The sequence below is a fragment of the Clinocottus analis genome, unplaced genomic scaffold (genome assembly GCF_023055335.1).
Source record: "Clinocottus analis isolate CAN_PGR_092001 unplaced genomic scaffold, fCliAna1.0.p SCAF_13, whole genome shotgun sequence".
Taxonomy (NCBI): domain Eukaryota; kingdom Metazoa; phylum Chordata; class Actinopteri; order Perciformes; family Cottidae; genus Clinocottus; species Clinocottus analis.
Genome location: NW_027175854.1, coordinates 10,892,501 through 10,910,000, shown reverse-complemented (window position 1 = coordinate 10,910,000; position 17,500 = coordinate 10,892,501). Strand labels below are relative to the sequence as shown.

Here is a 17,500-nt window from a genome sequence, read left to right as displayed (position 1 = left end):
CCTACCTGCCCGAGCCTTTAACAAGCAGACCTGGATCTCCTCCGCTATTAGTCATTTCAAGAAGGAATCCTGGGATTTTTACATTTTATTTAACCGGACCCCCAAAAAGTATTTTTCAAACCCTGCACCGATTAAATCCTGTCAGCGATCTGACCGGGGCGATCTGCTCTCATCCCTGGCTATTTCCTGCTCTCCCTTTCCCTCCACCTCCCCCCATCTCTCTCTCTCTCTCTCTCTCTCTCTCTCTCTCTCTCTCTCTCTCTCTCTCTCTCGTTCTCTCGTTCTCTCTCTCTCTCTCTCTCTCTCTCTCTCTCTCTCTCTCTCTCTCTCTCTCTCTCTCTCTCACTCACTCTCCTCGGCTCAGATGTGGTTTTGTTTAAAGTCGACAGCGTTAATTAAATTACGCCAGGTCTTGCAGAAGGCACAGTAGGAGAGCCGGCGGTCCCTGGTGGGCCGCGGGTGGAGGGGGGATGGGGTGGGGGTGAAGGGGTGCAGGGGGTGGAGGGGTGCAGGGGTAGCTGGGAAGCGGTTTCGGTGAGCCATACTGGCCCCTTCAGGCGGCCCCAGGTACTACAGAGGAGCCACAGCAGTCAGCTACGTTGTCTATTAACCGTTAACGGCTCCCTGCACACTGAGGGCTGACTCTGAACCCAAAGAGATTTGATGACATCACCTGCTGTCTTTAGGACACTCTTGTTTTGTGTACTTTTGAGTTTTCATCAAAATATCTATATTAATTTTCTATTGTCTCCAAAAAGATAGATCCAATAAAAAATCATAAAACATAAAAACACAACAACCTCACATCCTCACGTGTGAAGTGCTGAAATAGTTGTGTGTGTGTGTGTGTGTGTGTGTGTGTGTGTGTGTGTGTGTGTGTGTGTGTGTGTGTGTGTGTGTGTGTGTGTGTGTGCGTGTGTGTGTGTTAGCATGCTGCGCAAATTAGCAATGTTGTACCGGGCCTTGGCAGAAGACGAAATGAGAAGGAGGCGACAGGGAGGGAGGGGTGAGACAGAGAGCGTTCATATGCAGCTTGACATGCGAAGACACACACAAAAAGAAAATATCCACGGCCTCGTCTTGTTTTGTGAGGCTGCGAAGCCGCTGTCGCTGGCAGTTACATCGAGGTAAATTATTCATATTTTCAGCAATTGTACCACTTTTTGTTTTATGTCAGATAATTTGATTTATTGATCGCTATCAGGATGTAATGAGATTGCAAAACATTTACCCCTCTAAAAACTAGCTTTAAACTGCAGGTCACCGGAGCAACAGCATAAAGGCTTCTCGCGACAGGTGTCGACTAGCCTTTCGGTAGCCATCGGTTAAACTGATGACTAACACATGGAGGAGGATTTAAACACAGCTCCTTGATCAGAGCTCATTCAAGTGTCATAAAATATGCACTCTGAAGTGTTCTGATATAAAACAATAATGGACTCAGCAGCTTGTTGAGAATGGTGCCGTTGTCCTGCAGCGCTTCAAGTGTTGATAGTGAAGAAACCCAGAGAGCAACTTCAGCCAGTGATGACATCATGGTTTAACGACCGGAAGTCAAGTCACTTTAGTTTTGGACTTCTTGTTACACACGTAATGACACATTAATAAAGTGTATTGTGCGCTTCAGCGTCCACAATGTCTCACGTGCAAGGCACCCGTTGGCGTACACACATAGGCCACATGGTACATGCACAGAAACAAAGAAGCACCCAGCAAATGAACTTTTTTCCTAATGATTCTCATTTACATGTATGTTATTCTGCTACAGTCTGGCATGTGAAATTGCTGTTACCTAAGGGCTTATGGGAAGGCCAGAACTAGTTGTGGTTCAAGGCAGACATAGATAGATGTTAGATAGATGATAGCTATTTTTATATCGCCCTATCTGGAAATTACAACTTGCTGATACTGCTGACATTTGGCTGGAAAGACTTTCAACTTTCATTCTGAAAGAGATGTTTATAACTCTTTTTTTGTTGTTGTTTTAGGTAACTCAGTGGTTGTGTCATGCTTTGCTATTGGTCTACCAGCATCTTTTTTTGGCCTTATAACTGATATTTGACTTTGGTTAGCTTTAGCCCCGAAAAAGGTATGCAGATGTTGGATTGCTGATAGGTTATCTTAAAAGTATGTCCTTTTAGCCAATGTTGGATAGCATCTTCTGAAAGATTCCTGTTGTCTTGTCTGTAACAATGAGCTGCCCAGTAGAAGAACATTCACAGTACCATACATTATAGATGTAAGTCCAAGTCACTCGTATAGTTACTTCTGAGAAGTTACGATACCTCTCAATTGGAAAATAGAACTTAAAAAGGGTAAAAAAAAAAAAAAAAAGCTCTCTGTTAGCTCATTGTGGTGTACCAATGGCTTACCGCTTACCCCGTAATCAACTTGCCAGTTAGGAACTTGCCAATTAGACCACTACTAGACATTGTCACAGCGCGTTGGCGGTTCGATTCCCCGATACTTCTGTCTGCATATCGAATTGTCCTTGACCGAGGCGCTGAATCCCAAGGTGCTTCCCGGGAAAAGCCCGCTGGCCTTAATGCTGAGGATGGGTTCAATACGGAGGTAACATTTTCTTTGTATGTGACGAAAAAAAGTATAACGTTTAAAAGTTTAACTTTGGAAAAGGAATTTATTTCACAACTTCCTCAGACGCTTCAAAAGTTGCTGTTTTTTGTCAATGAAATGACCTCAGCCTAAAGATGTTTGCTGCCTTTCTGTCCTTGTGAGGACATTTGGCTTCCACAAAGACCTCTCCCTGTCTTTCACACACACAAACACGCACACAAATACATGCACACCCAAACACATACTCACACGGATGCTTGCTGCAGATGTGGACCTTCCCCGGTGCATTCCTGAGCCCAAACATTTGGCTGCAGTAACAAGCAGCAGAGAGCAGCACTGATTTACTCCAAGGCTGTAATGAAAATCACATGTTATCACACACATACACACACACATACACACACAAACACACACACTCAAATCTGTTGTGGTGACAAAACTGCTTTAAGTTGTTGATGATGTGTTAAATATCTCTCTGTTTTCCTGCTCGGCTGCACAGAACGTCAAACTCAATCACGCTTTCTTTTCATTCTTCTTTTATCTTCCTCACAACCACGTGTTCTTTGTTTATCGGCTGGCTCTGAGTTTCCGACAGCAAACTTTTTGGGATTTTTTTTTGCAGTTCAATATTAATTGTCAGATGTCAGAGCTTTCTTTAATGCAACACCAAGTAGTGTTTGGAGAGTGGTGCCCGCTGACAGCTAATATGCTGTGTGATTTTAACATGACAAGCTGTCAAAACCCTTTCCTCGTGGAAGAACTCCATTGTGACCACAGCAAGAAACGAAACAAACATGAGAGATATTTATCAGCACTTATCATGCAGTTGCTGAATCATGATTCATACTGAAACTATTTTTCAACTATATATGGGTCTGCAAAAGAAGGCTGAGAGAGGATGCAGGTGGGCTTCCTTGGCATTGATCAGTCCACTGGCCTTTTACATCAGAGAAGGTTTATGATTGTATGTATGCTCTAGATAGGAAAAAAAAAAACGTTTAGCACTCTGTATTCATACAAATTAATCACAACCTCCACAATGTGAGTGCTAAACCAGGAATGAGACATTTTGCTGAAGAAGAAGGGAAGGAAGAGAAACAAGTGCCAGAAAACACAGACAAAACAGGAATATCTGTGAAAAATGTTTGAGAAAAAATCAATTCAAATTGGTAAAACAAAAGAGTACAAAGTAACCAAAATTGACTTATAGGCAGAATAAATGTTGTTCTAATAAAGAGCACTGGCTGCAACAAGAAAATAATCCTGCATCTCAGCGATCATCAGCCGCCTCGCACATACACACACACACACACACACACACACACACACAGAGCACACACACCCTGCTGCGTGGCTGTAATGCATGCTGGTGGCGTGGATTAGCACCATCTTTAATCATTGTTTTCATTCTGAGCACGCTCTGTGTAACGTACACCTGGACACAAAGCGCTGAGCGAGCCTTTCTTTCAGAAGCAGGTTGCACCCGGCGCTGAATGAGCTGCTCCGCAGGAAGACGGCAGGTTTCCACACAGAGCCAGGCCCCGAAAAACGCAAGTCAGGTGTTACTGATGCTTGGACATTTAGCCAGGACCGGTCCAAATAGAGCTCAGCAGTGAGGTTCTGGAAGCAAGAATCCCAATTCGTATTCTGAATCGAGAATTTTCGATTGGTAGCCATGAAGTTGTCATTGTCCAAGGTCGACTTATAAAAACATATTCATATCCACAATGTCATTGAAAATGGTAAATGGTCCTGTACCTACCTATACAACGCTTTTCTAGACTTCCGACCCTTTAAGCTCTTTAACACTATTTGTCATCATTCACCCATTCACCCACTGATGGGAGGGGCTAAGGTTCCAGCTGCTCATCAGGAGTAACTAACATACACAAACACATTCACATAACCCCAAAATTGCTCCCATAGCTGTGCCTGCGGTGTATGAATGTGTGTGAATGTTAGTTGGCAGTTGGCTCCTCCCATCAGTGTGTGAATGTGTATGAATGGGTGAATGATGTCGACACGGACTAGCGGAGCCGGGGGTCGAACCACCGATTGAACTACGACCACTGTGGCTCAAAACTGAGCCACAGTGCCCCTTCAAAATAAAAGCACAGGTTTGTTTTCTTGTAAAAAAAATGTATATGATCATAAATACGCATTGTCCATGACCCACTTTAAAGAATCACTGTTTTAGTGTGCCTTTTGAAGGTTTTCAAAGAAAGCAACAAGAAATTTGTTCATGCTAGTTTATCATGAGTGAAAGTGAGTGGGACCACCAGCACCTTTATGCATTGCAGCAGAGTTATACAGATTGAAGCAAGGTGTATGATTACAGCTTGATTGTCAATAAAGCATTATATTCGTTAAATTCATGTTTAATTACCTTGACAGACATACATACCTCTGGCTGAGATCCATGTTTGTTTGTCTTTCCAGAAAAACAAAACACTAAGTCTGATATATGAGCTGGCAGAATACTAACAATTTAGTGGTCGTAATTACGACTCGTTATAAGGAAATTATATTTACAAGTCGGAAACTGGCAATTACCGTAACCCCCATATGACTTACCTAAACTTCAAAGTAACTTCCAAAATATCCTTAAGGTGGCGGGACAAAGTTCATCCAACAAGTTAACCCCTTCCTGCTCCTCATTTATTCTCAATCTACAGGAAGGTGAAACAGGAAGTTTTATGTGTTGCCCCCCCCCAAACCCACTTGGTAGCGCTTGCCTCCAATTTGTTGAATTTCTCAAAATGTTCCGTTTGTTAGGCTGAAAAGAAAATCACAGAAAAATCACCATAAGGGCTGCTTTGCATTTTTAATTAAGAAACTAACATATGAATATATTTGCATATTATTGAGTTGCAGATTAAATCATGCATACATAATTAGCGTGCAGCAGCGCTCGTTCATTCGCCTCTCTCTCTCTCTCTCAATCTCTCTCTCTCTCTCTCTCTCCCTCTCTCTCTCTCTCTCTCTGCACTGTGCTTACTGTTTTTTCGGCAAGCTGTGGTTCTGATGGATGCCAGACACACACACGCACACTTACACACACACGCTCAACACTCAAACACTCACATCACAGACTAACTTACACACCCTCTCCAAACACTTTCGGTACTGTGTGTCTCTCTCACTGTCTCAGTTTGTTTTTTTGAAGAAAATTAGCGTCTGATTTTCTCCGTCAGAATTGAGGCCACGTCAGTCGTTTGTTTTTTTTGTCATTCTGATTACACCGGAGAGAGAATGAAGAAATCTGCCTTTATTTTTTTTAAAGTGTCATTCCTTAAGTCTTTATGTTTGTCTGTCTGAGTTTCCATCCAAACGTCCAACCATCCATCCATCTGTCGATCCATCCATCAATCCATCTATTCAACCATCAATCCATCTATCCATCAATTTATTTATCCATTCATCCATCCATCTATTCAATTCAATGTATTTTATTTTATTTAGCTCAAATTCACAAATACTAAATTTGCCTCTAAGGGCTTTACAATCTGTACACATAACATCCCTGTCCCGGGACCTCACAGATCAGGAAAAACTCCCAGAAATAAAGATAGTAAAAAACATTTCACCGTGAAAAAAAAAGGGAAGAAACCTGAAGGAGAGCAACAGAGGAGGATCCCTCTCCCCGGATGGACAGAAGCAATAGATGTCAAATGAGCTGAGGGTCAAGCTAACCATCCATCTATCCACAATCTATCCATGTATCTATCTATCAATCTATCCATCAATCCATCTATTCAAACATCCATCCATCCATCCATCCATCCATCAGAATTGTTTATTTGCCAAATGCATTGTATAAGTCGGTCTGGGCTGTCAATGAGGGGCAATGGATGGATCAAACAACATGATTTTAAAACTGCTGTTTGTGCCCTGTGTGAAACCCAAAGTCTTACTGAACTGTTATTTAATTGTATTACTGACATAGAGGTGGCAACCACAGGGTGTGAAAAGTGAAGCCAAGTTGGAAGTGCCTTAAACATGCATTCTCCCAAATGACAATCAGGAAGCAACTCCTCTGGTTGTATTGAAGTCTATGAGAAGGTCTTATCACTGCCGTACACAGGTGATGCACTTTAAATCTCTCCCAGACGGCGTAGTTCACACCTATGCGTCTTACGGCTCTCCCAGTCCGGTCTGCGTGAGGTCAATCAAAAATAAATAAATAAGATGCACGCTATAAATTCATTACAACGACACTGCTTTTACTTTGAAGGTGATTTATGTACGTGCGCGCACGCTTTCATAGCCTCACCGACAGGCAGTGTTGACGACTTGCCGACTTGAGCCTGACGTCAAAGCACATATTGTTGTGTAGTTTCTGTGCTCAGCGAGCAGCGGGTGCTGCTGCGAGCCGCTCCGCCTCACAAAGCACTCACAGGCAAATGAATCATTCATGCGCAAAGCTCCTTATATACTATGGCAGGGCACTTTAAGTTAGTATCACTTCTGGATCTTTCCTCTTCTCACAAAGAGGAGAAATTTCCTCACATCACAGGATGTTCAGTGCACTTGTTCAAGCCAACACAGACTGGACTTTTCTCATTGAGTAAGAAAAACTGAACTGAACTGGAAAAAGTCAAAACACCCAATAACATTTATTGGGTGTTTAGCGTGAATTGCTGGTCTTTAACATACATCTTTAAGGGAAGCAACAAACTAAACATGGACAAAAGAAGGAGCGGCTTGGCCCTCACAGGGACCCTTACTACTGAACACACTGTTTATGTTGTTCCCCGATAAAATAAAATAAATTCCTCTAGTACCTGTTCAGAAAAAAAGAAAGCAGATTTATATACTATATATGTATGTATGTATGTTAACTTGTTGTTGCTCCTGAGAGCCTGTTATATTGTTCTGGTAACATTACTTTAAAATCAAAGCGTGCAATATACCAATCTTTACCCCATTATTGAATTTGACGCATAATGTGATTAAATTGCGAATAAGTGCAAAAGAAAATCAACTTTGCACCAACTTTTTTCAACAGATTTAATGGTTTAAGTGATAAAAAGCTGTGCAACAGTTGAATGGAAATATGTACTGTCTCCTACTCACTCGCAATCTGCAGCACAGCACTTACATGTTTCAAATGTGTGTGTATCTTTACTTTCCTCAATTTGTGGACACATGCACGTTTGTGTGTGTGTGTGTGTGTTTGTGTGTGTGTTTGTGTGTGTAGCTGCCTGCTCTCGACCCTTCAATTCTTTCGATAACTTTGTTGGTAAATTCAAACCGGCAACATAAAAAGACTCAAATCAAAGGCTCACGATAGGAAGTGGCTGTATGAAGAGAACAAAGTGCGGTTGGGCTGTGTGTGTGTGTGTGTGTGTGTGTGTGTGTGTGTGTGTGTGTGTGTGTGTGTGTGTGTGTGTGTGTGTGTGAGAGGGAGAGAGAGAGAGTTCCCAGGCCTTCAGGCCAGCACTGATCCATTTGTGAGAGAGAGAGAGAGAGAGAGAGAGAGAGAGAGAGAGAGAGAGAGAGAGAGAGAGAGAGAGAGAGAGAGAGAGAGTTATTGCAAAAAAAGAGAAAGGCCAGAAGAAGAGAAATAATACAGGGAGGAAGGAAAGGAATGAAAAACAGAAGAAATTAGGCAAAAGGAAGGAAGAATGGCAGGAAAGAAGGAAATAAAGACGTGAAGGAAATAAAGACGGATGCTGTGAAAAGAGGATGAACTCAAGAGACAAAAATACATTGATGAAGACGAGAGCATGGAGGGAGATTGACAACTGGGCGTCGTAATGTGAAGAAAATCCTGTCGGCGTGAAATCGGGATGAAATGTGAGATTATAATTCAACCAGGGATTAACTGTCATCTCAACACCAGAGAATAGGAGGAGGAGGAGGAGGAGGAAGAGGAGGAGGAGGAGGAGGAGGAGGAGGAGGAGGAGGAAGACAAGAAGGAGGAGGAGGAATAGAAGGAGGAGGAGGAGGAGGACGAGGAGGAGGAAAACCTGGTGAGGGCATGGCATTTTATGGAAGGAGGAAAGACAGGGATAAAGGGAGCTTGGAATGAAGTGTGAGGAGGGGTAAAATAGGGCAGAAACAGGCAGTGGGAGGAAGAAGTAGTTTAGAAAGAAGAAGAAGGAAGCAAGGCGGGACGGAAGTTGGGGAAAGGAGGGAGGTGGAGGTGAAAAACAGGAAGAAGAGGACAATTGATGGCGATGAGGAAATAGGGAGGAAAGATGGATTATGTAGGAAAGAGTACGGTTGACTATAGGTAGAAGAAAGGAAGGAAGGGTACGAGAGGAAGCAAGCAAGGAAGGAGAAAGCGGAGGTGAGAAGGATGAGAAAAGGATGGAAAGAAGGAACGTCACGTGACCTTTGGTGGCTCGTTAAAACAAAGACTGGCTGTTGTCCCATTTATGTCTCCGGTCCAGCTTCAATACATCGAGCCTAAGCTTGGAATAAAATGTACACGGTCAAAAGTCTGCTTGGATGAGAACAGGATTCAACACTTAGCTAAAATTCTCTTCTTTTCTCTTCTCTCCTCTCTTCACTACCTTTTTCCCCCTCTACGTTCATGTTTACTCCCCTTTCCTCCATTCCTCCCCCCATTCCTCCTTCCTCCTTTCCTCTCCTCTGTTTTCTTGTCCACCTTCCACCAGGTGTGAGAATCACAAGAGGTCCCACGATACAATATTTTCACAATACTTACATTGCGATACGATATTATCATGATACTGCGATACTTTGAGTATTGCCATATATTGCGATTTATTACCTTTTTCAACTGCAAATTGTCCCCAAAAGAAATGTTGTCAACATATTTGATCTAATAAGATAAAGTTTTTTGTCTTTTCATCTCACTTCAATCGTTTTTATTGCAGCAAAATGTTATTGTCAAGCAGACAACACTGTCATCAATGTTCCATTGGACCAACTGAACTGTTTGTACTACAGTCTACATCAGGAGTGGGCAATTATTTTTCCCAGGGGGCACATGAGGTACAGAAAATATTGTGCGGGGCCGTACCAATAGCCTGAATTCATTTATGTACTCTCTGCGGCGGAGTTTGACAGGACTTCCCAGCATGCAGTTCTGTGGTATAACTTTATAAATGTGAAACCATGACTTGAGTTCCTAACCCTGACAGCTAAGTAGCTCCGCTCAGTGCGTCCTGGGCTATACCCGTGAAAATTAAATGTCACTGCCTTTTGACATGTATGGCAATGCACTGCCGATATGATGGTATGTCCGCCAGGCCTGCCCTTAGCATCAGGCCTAATATTACTAATAGCACAAAAATAAAAATAAAAGAATAATAATAATAATTGTTTTTTAATTAGAATAATTATAATACTCGGCGGGCCAGATTAAAGCGCCCAACGGTCCCTATACGGCCCGTTGGGCGTCCTTTGCCCACCGCTGGTCTACAAAGTCGAGTCATTCGAGCTGCTCGTGCCGGAGAAGGGGTGGGGCTTGTTTATGTGCAAACAGTTATCATTTCCACCTTCCATCATGAAAATAACCACTATTTCTGCTTTATATAGAAAAACCAAAAACGTTGAAACATCAAACATCCTCGTGTTTGGGTTTATAATAATATAGCTCGGTGAATTTCACCGACTTCTCCAGGAACTGCGCCAGAATGAATGGCCCTGTTAACTGGCGATGTTAACCGGCGATGTTAACCGGCGATGTTAACTGGCGACTTCCGGCCGAAAATAGCCAGTTAACATCGCCGGTTAGCAGGGCTGCCTGTTAATCCGTAACACTTCCATATTCCAGCGCTAGTAGGCTACTACCTGTAGCTAGTTTGATTCATGCTTCTTTTTCTTTTACGTCTTTGGCCAGTGGTGTTTTTCACACATGTTGTCTTGTGTGTTGTGCAACAGCTGTGCGAGAGTTGGCGCTAAGACTGACAGGGAGTCCAGTCCAGACATTTTTTACGCGGTCGGCGCATTTGTAATTTCTTTCTCCGATGTCTCCATGTTTGTTTTGACCTACCGACCACACTGATCCGGGATGTCTGCTTACCTTACCAGAAAACAATACAGCACCTTCTAGTGGACTGAAAAAACAGTTGACTGTATTATTCTAAGACCAAAAAGTTTATTATTGATTAAATAAAAGATCAATACTTGGCATCCATGTAATGATACAATATCGCCACGCAAAATATCGCAATTCTACGCTGTATCGATTTTACCCCACCGCTACCCTCCACCTGCCTTCACCGTTCCTTAGCGTTCCCCTCATTGTTTTTCCTTTCCTCTTTTCTTCTCCTAATGTTCTCCTTTGAGCATTCCCTCTCTCTTCCTCTCCTTTGCTCTTCATTCGTCTTCATCTCCTCTGCAGGTTTGTTGACCAAGCAAGCGTCAAGCAAAATTTAAAAAATGCTATCTCAGGTTATTTTTCTCAAACAGGTCACACTTTTTGGGCTCTATATAGCTTCCTTTCTCCCTCCCTCCCTCAATCTCTCCATCCCTCCATCTCTTCTTCCTTCATGTCCCAGTCTGGTTGGGTACAATGCTGGGAGCCAGCCAGTGCTGCAGACAGATGGTCCACTTATTAGATGTGCATCAGCCCTCCCTCCCTTTCCTGCAGCTCGCTTTTTAATCAAATTAAAGCCGAAAGAAGAGGACGGAGAGGGGGAGTGAAAGAGAGAGAGAGAGATAGAAAAGGGGGGGGGGGGGGCGTTTGGGAGGTCTGCTCACTTGTTTTGGAGTCTATTATTTGTTTGAATAGAATGAATGATGACGATGTTAATATGAAATTTGGAAGACTGAATCACTGTCTCTCGTGGCTGCCTGTATCCGTCTCTCTTTCTCTCTCTCCATCCTCTCTCTCTTTCCCCATCCCTCTCTTTCTGTTTGTGTTATGTCATGTATTTTTAAAGGGAAACTCCACCAATTTATAAGATCAGTGGATAGACGACCTGTCTGGAGGAGCTTAGTCATTGAACGGATGATGTCATAGTGAGGTTTATTTTAGCCTAATGGGGTTTTGGAGAACAGACAATACCATAAAGCCTACATTATAAACTGAAGTTTTACAATGGACAGTAATAATAATAATAATAATAATAATAATAATAATAATAATAATAATAATAATAATAATAATGCATTTAATTTGTAAGGCACTCTTAATCCGAGAATCTCAGAATGCCACAAGTACATAGTTAAAATCAAAGTCCTAAACCTCAACTCAAAGTAAAAACGCCTTATTGAATAAAAAGGTTTTTAGGCCAGTCTTAAAAGAGTCCAGGGTCTGTGTTGCCCTCAGGTGGTCAGGGAGACCGTTCCACAGGGGGGCGCTGCTGAGCAAAAGGCCCGGTCGCCCATGGTGCGGACCTTGGTGTTGGGAACCTGAAGGAGCAAGCTACTTGTCGATCTGAGGGTGTAGGTGGAGGTTTGGGGAGTGATGAGTTCTTGTAGGTAGGGAGGTGCATGCACATTTATGCATTTATGGGTGAGGAGTAGGACATTGTAGTCAATCCGGGTTGAGACAGGGAGCCAGTGGAGTGACTGGAGAATTGGTGTGATGTGCTCATATTTACGGACGCTCATCAGAATCCTGGTAGCGCTGTGACCAGTAGTAACTGGAACGTCAGCAATTGGTTTGTGTACTACCGTGTTGAAGCTTTGAGTTTGGCATGTTGGCCGACGCCATCTTGGTGGCACGAGAGGGTGGAGCTAAGTGCAACCAAATGCTAACTAAGACTTTTTCCAACCACAATGTTACAATTAACTTTCATGAACTGAAAACACAGGGTGAAATGGTTACATTTATAACAGGTACTTGAGCTTTGGCTTCTTTTCAGAACCAGAGGTTACCTTCAGAGTTTGTAAGAATTTGGTATCTGCCAGCGAGAGTCTAATAAAGAGATCCCACTGCATTATGTTGCGTGACATGGACTGTGAACGTTTTTTGTGAGTTCATGTCATGACCATACTTGATCATTGTAGCAATGTTATAGCAATAGCATAGTGTATTAAGATACAATGACAAATATTCTTGTCATGTTTTATCATAGCAATACTATTATTATATTTAATCACATGTATCATAGTAAAACTATTATTCTATTTTTGTTCAATTCTGTTATATCTTTTATATTTTGTGCCTTATTTTCTATTTTATTTTTTACCTTAAGTTTTTTTGTAATTCTGTGTCGGAGGACTGAGCAAAATAAGCTTTTCATTGTATAGAATAACTGTCTGTTATCTGAGCATATGACAGTTAAAACATCTTGAATCTTGAAATCTTGAATGTAGGATCCAGTGGTTATGCAGCTTGAGTCTTACTGAACGGAACTGCAATGCTTAATTGCTGCCTTTAAACCAAAGGACCCCTTCTTGACAGTTCTGGTTGCTCACTTTCAGTGTTAACTCAGGGAGCTTGACGGTGTTAATCCCTGTTGCCACAAGAAAAACTGTGTGGGCACAACTACAGTGATTATGAGAGGCCAATGTTGAAGCAGGAAGTCTATGACGATCCAGAAGAGAAGTGTCTCTTCAAACTCTGGGACTTTCTTGTCAGCGACAGATCCCAAAATGTCAAAGCTTATTGAAAACAAAGCTGATTTCATGGAGTTAGGGGCATCACAATCCTTCCTGACAGACCTGCATGGTGTTGTGGTAAATCTTGGGAGTCTGTGCTTCTGGGTCTGTACACAGACCTGCGTGTCAATCAGACTTACCATGGAGGCTCTTTTGGTATTTTAGAGTTTACCTTTAATTTCCAAGGCGCCATCTGACCAATGAAACTTTGTTTTCATGTTGCAAATATATACAGCTCCTCACACAAAACTGTTGTTTTAACACAATTTTGATAAAAGGCCACATTAAACCTCCACCGACAGTTGTCTGTGATTCCAGTAACAGCGTGTGCCAGAAAAAACAAAACAGTCACTCACATCAATAAACTGGAGGTGTTTATGGCGCCTCCTACTGGCCAGTTTGAGTTTGAACATCACTTCCTTGAATTTATCTCAATATTTGCATTGAATTTCATCATGACTGCACCTGCGCTCCTTGTGATCACTCTCACACTATGTGTCCAGTTATAGTTTAACTTTAACATCCTGAATGAAATGTAATTGACACATAATTGACACATAATCTCGTGGCCGCTGGCAGTGTAGTGACTCAGAATGCAGTCAGTCAGATATACCATAAAGTCAATGAAATACCTTTAAAATAGCTAGATTCTTGAAAAAGTAAATGTTTAATTTTAGTTGTAATATAAAAATAGTGAGAAAATAGTCAAGATTCTGATGAGTCACGGATGAAGATAAATGTGTTGGCCAGGAAGTGTTTAGGATGTATTTCATGAAATGCAATAAAAGAGGAGAGAGGAGGATAGGAGGAGCAGAGTGTGTGTGTGTGTGTGTGTGTGTGCGTGTGTTTGTGTGTGTGTGCGCTCGTGCGTGTGTTGGGGAGGGGGGATCAAGGGCAGTACAGGAGCACACGTGAAAGGAGAAAACAAGAGAGGGAGGGAATAAGGAATAATGTTGAGAGGAAATGAGGAAGCAATAAAATAAAAGAGTTGAGGAAGTAAGAAATAAGAAGAGGGGTAAAGGGACTAAGAAGGGGACAGGAGATGAGGAGGAAACAAGGAAAGAGGGGAGAAAATAAGATCAGAGGAAACACAAGGGGATGGGGAGGATGGGGACAAGAAGAAAGAAGGAGATGAGATGAAGTGTGGAAAAGAAAGGAGGAGAGGATGAAACAGGTGAGGGAAGGAGTGGAGGAAACAAAAGAGGGGGGAGGTATGAGCAAACAAGGGAGGAGAGGAGTAAACACAGGTGCGAGGGAACAAGGAAAGTGAGAGGAAAAGGGAAGGAATCGGTATACCAGGTAAACCAAAGGCGAGGAGTAAAAAAGAAAAAAACGAGGAGTGTGTTGAAAGGAGCGCGCGAGCTCTGAAAGCAGTGGAAAAAGTGAATATTCGGCTCAGTTCAAAGGCAGGCGGCGAACTGCAGCACCGCGCGCGAGAGAGGGAGAGAGAGAGAGAGAGAGAGAGAGACAGAGAGAGAGAGAGAGAGAGAGAGAGAGAGAGGAAGGGGATGACTTCCAGATTTACTGTGGAAAGTTGAAAGAGTGTCGTGTCCGTGAGCGCTTGCCTCTGTGTGTGTATACGCGAGTGTTTATACGTGCGCGCTCTACGTTTCAACCTCTCTCTTTCCGTACATTTTCCGTGCGCGCGTGTGTGAGACAGAGCGGGGGACTGAGAAGGGGAGGGGCACGCTCTCGCTCTCTCTCTCTCTCTCTCTCTCTCTCTCTCTCTCTCTCTCTCTCTCTCTCTCTCTCTCTCTCTCTCTCTCTCTCTCTCTCTCCCTGCCTACTTTGCATATTCCGCGTGCCTCGGCTCGGCCATATGGGAAAATGCAACTGAAGGAATTGTCGGCGGGGAAAAAAAACCGCGCAGGCAGGGACACGCGAGCGGAGCGGCGAGAGTTCGAGATCACAACAGATCTGAGAAAAGTTGAAGCAAGAAGAGGGTGAAGAAGAAAGGTGGCGAAGAAGACGAGAGAAGGGGCGGGAGGAGCGTAATACACCAAAACAGAGAGAGGGAGAGAGAGAGAGAGAGAGAGAGAGAGAGAGAGAGAGAGAGAGAGAGAGAGAGAGAGAGACACGCGGAGAGAGAAAAAGGAGAAATAGCGGCGCTTTTTTTCTCCATCTTTCTACGGAGGGAGAGGAACGATGTATTGTGCGTACACCATCCCTGGGATGACAGGCAGCTCACTGATGTATTACTACAACGGCAAAGCGGTAAGACAGCCACTTCCATCCCTTGTCTAGCGTTTCTTTTGGTTAGAGGGGGGGAGAGAGGGAGAGAGCGAGAAAGAGGGGAGAGAGTGTGTGCGTGCGTGAGAGAGAGAAGGGGAGAGAGAGAGAGAGAGAGAGAGAGAGAGAGAGAGAGAGAGAGAGAGAGAGAGAGAGAGAGAGAGAGAGAGAGGAGGTGTGAAGGTGAAGTGTGTCGCTTTTTTTACGCAGCAACTCAACAGCGCGTCGGGTCGCCGCCGCGCGAAAAAGCGCGAACGGACTGTGACTGACTCTGTGTCGGGGCTTATTTTGGGATAAAACACAAAAACAGCGATGTTGTTCTTTTGGAAATAAAAGTGTGTGTGCGCGCGCGTGTGTGTGTGGAGCGGAGGAAAGTGACAGTTGCCGCTGTGGAGTGCTGTATAGCGGCTTGGTGGGAAAATAGGTCGGACAGACTCTGAAATGTGATGAATGTGTTTACAGTGTGCGCGTGTCACACCTCAGCTTTTAGAAAAAAAGCATGACAAAATAGTTCCCAAATGTCTACATTTTTTTTACTGTTGCTTTACTGTCCCCCGGATTTTGCACATGTGACGCTTGCAGATTTATATATTTTTTTAAATGTCTCTATAATTATCCTCTTGCTGATTTTTGTTTGGTCTTTATCGTGTGTTTTTATATTTTTATGGCCTCAGTATTGAATTATTTTATTGTTGTCGTTGTTCTGAGGCGTAAGGACACGTGTGATGTTCTGGGTTTGTTTGATTGTGTGTTCCATTCAGGGACTTGTGGCTTTATATATATATATATATATATATATATATATATATATATATATATATATATATATATATATATATATATATATCTTATATTTTATTTGGCTATTGATTTTTTCTGTTGTGTTTTGGGCCTATCTATATTTTCTATATCTTATTTGAGTAATATTCAGTTTATTTTAGCCCTAACCTCGAAAATGTATTTAGACTGAACTGAAAATGATTTTAATTACAGGGTCATATTTATTATTTATATCAGTAATAAGCTCTCATTATTCACAATATGTTGAATCAAATATCATTCTTTTATAATAACAATAATATGAATATGAAGTTTGAGGTATTCTGTACATTAATCTATTAAATATATAGTTTCCTATTGTTTTTTTTCTTATTTAAAACATATTAATTAGTGTCTTGAAAATCCTCAAAAAACTGTCTGTATTTAAAGAGAAACTGACCTCCCATGAACCTGTCTGTCTGTCCAACCCCCACCTGTAAAACCCCCGTCTCAGGGTGAGGTCCTTTAGAGAGGCGGGTGAGGGTGGGGGGAAGGGTGGAGGGTGGGTGAAGTGAAGGCTAGAAATGAGAAACAGCGCGTAAAGCGGAGCAAGTCGGGGCGAATGAATTTCACAGGTTTCATCACTTGAAAAAAAAGGCAAAGCGGGAATGTCTGCAAGTTGCAGGAGTAAATGAAGATGGAAGGCTGTGATTTCCCACAAATCCACCTGTCAGCGAACTGTCCGTCTGCCTTTGTCTCACCTCTGACTCCTAATTGATGCTCCACACAGGTGTGAGAGGAAAGACAGAAGGAGACAGAGGATGGTGGGGGAAACACCGACATGGATAATCACCAAAAAAAAGAAAGAATCCAAGAGAATTATATTTCCAAATGGTTTGATCTTTGTTATATTAATAATAATAAACTTATTTTTTTCAAATTAAAATAATGATTCTGATCCAGCAGCTTACAGGCCTAGTGAGATGATCTATCAATCAGATGCGAGATGGTCGCTGTAGATTTGTCCCCAAAGATATCTATACAAAGAAGAAGAAAAATCAACCACCAAAGAAACATTGAATTGGGGGAGGTTTTTTTAACATATAATTTAATTACATTTTAATTTATATTGTATTTTTATTTAATGCATTTAATCTGCCTTCTTTATCCATCCCTTATTTTTTTGTAGACCTATATTTAAAAATGCTAAATAAAATGTGCCGCTGTTTCCCCTGGTCGTGTTGGTAACCTCAGACTCGGTGGTCGACAGTAGTCCACGTTCTGATGTCTGTAGCCGATGTGGCCTGCAGCTGTACACAGAGCCTCTGTTGTCCCACAGTCGGCCTCTGTCTACGCCGGCTGTCGGTTCTCCGGCCTCCGTCCAGCCCGCCGAGTGCTCCGGCCCCCTCGC

At 42.6% G+C, this 17,500-nt stretch overlaps 1 protein-coding gene across 9 annotated transcripts in view; it reads left to right on the top strand.

Annotated features, from left to right (window-relative positions):
- tcf4 (transcription factor 4) overlaps positions 1 to 17,500 on the top strand; it is a 201,910-nt gene that overhangs the window by 124,401 nt on the left and 60,009 nt on the right. Inside the window, exon 1 of one of the 9 annotated variants that reach the window (XM_068573326.1) lies at positions 15,142 to 15,315. The exons of the other annotated variants lie outside the window; for them this stretch is intronic. Within the exon in view, the coding sequence (XP_068429427.1) occupies positions 15,247 to 15,315 (69 nt within the window). The 5' untranslated portion in view covers positions 15,142 to 15,246. Of the gene's footprint in view, positions 1 to 15,141; positions 15,316 to 17,500 lie in introns of those variants that run through there. 9 annotated transcript variants of the gene reach the window in all.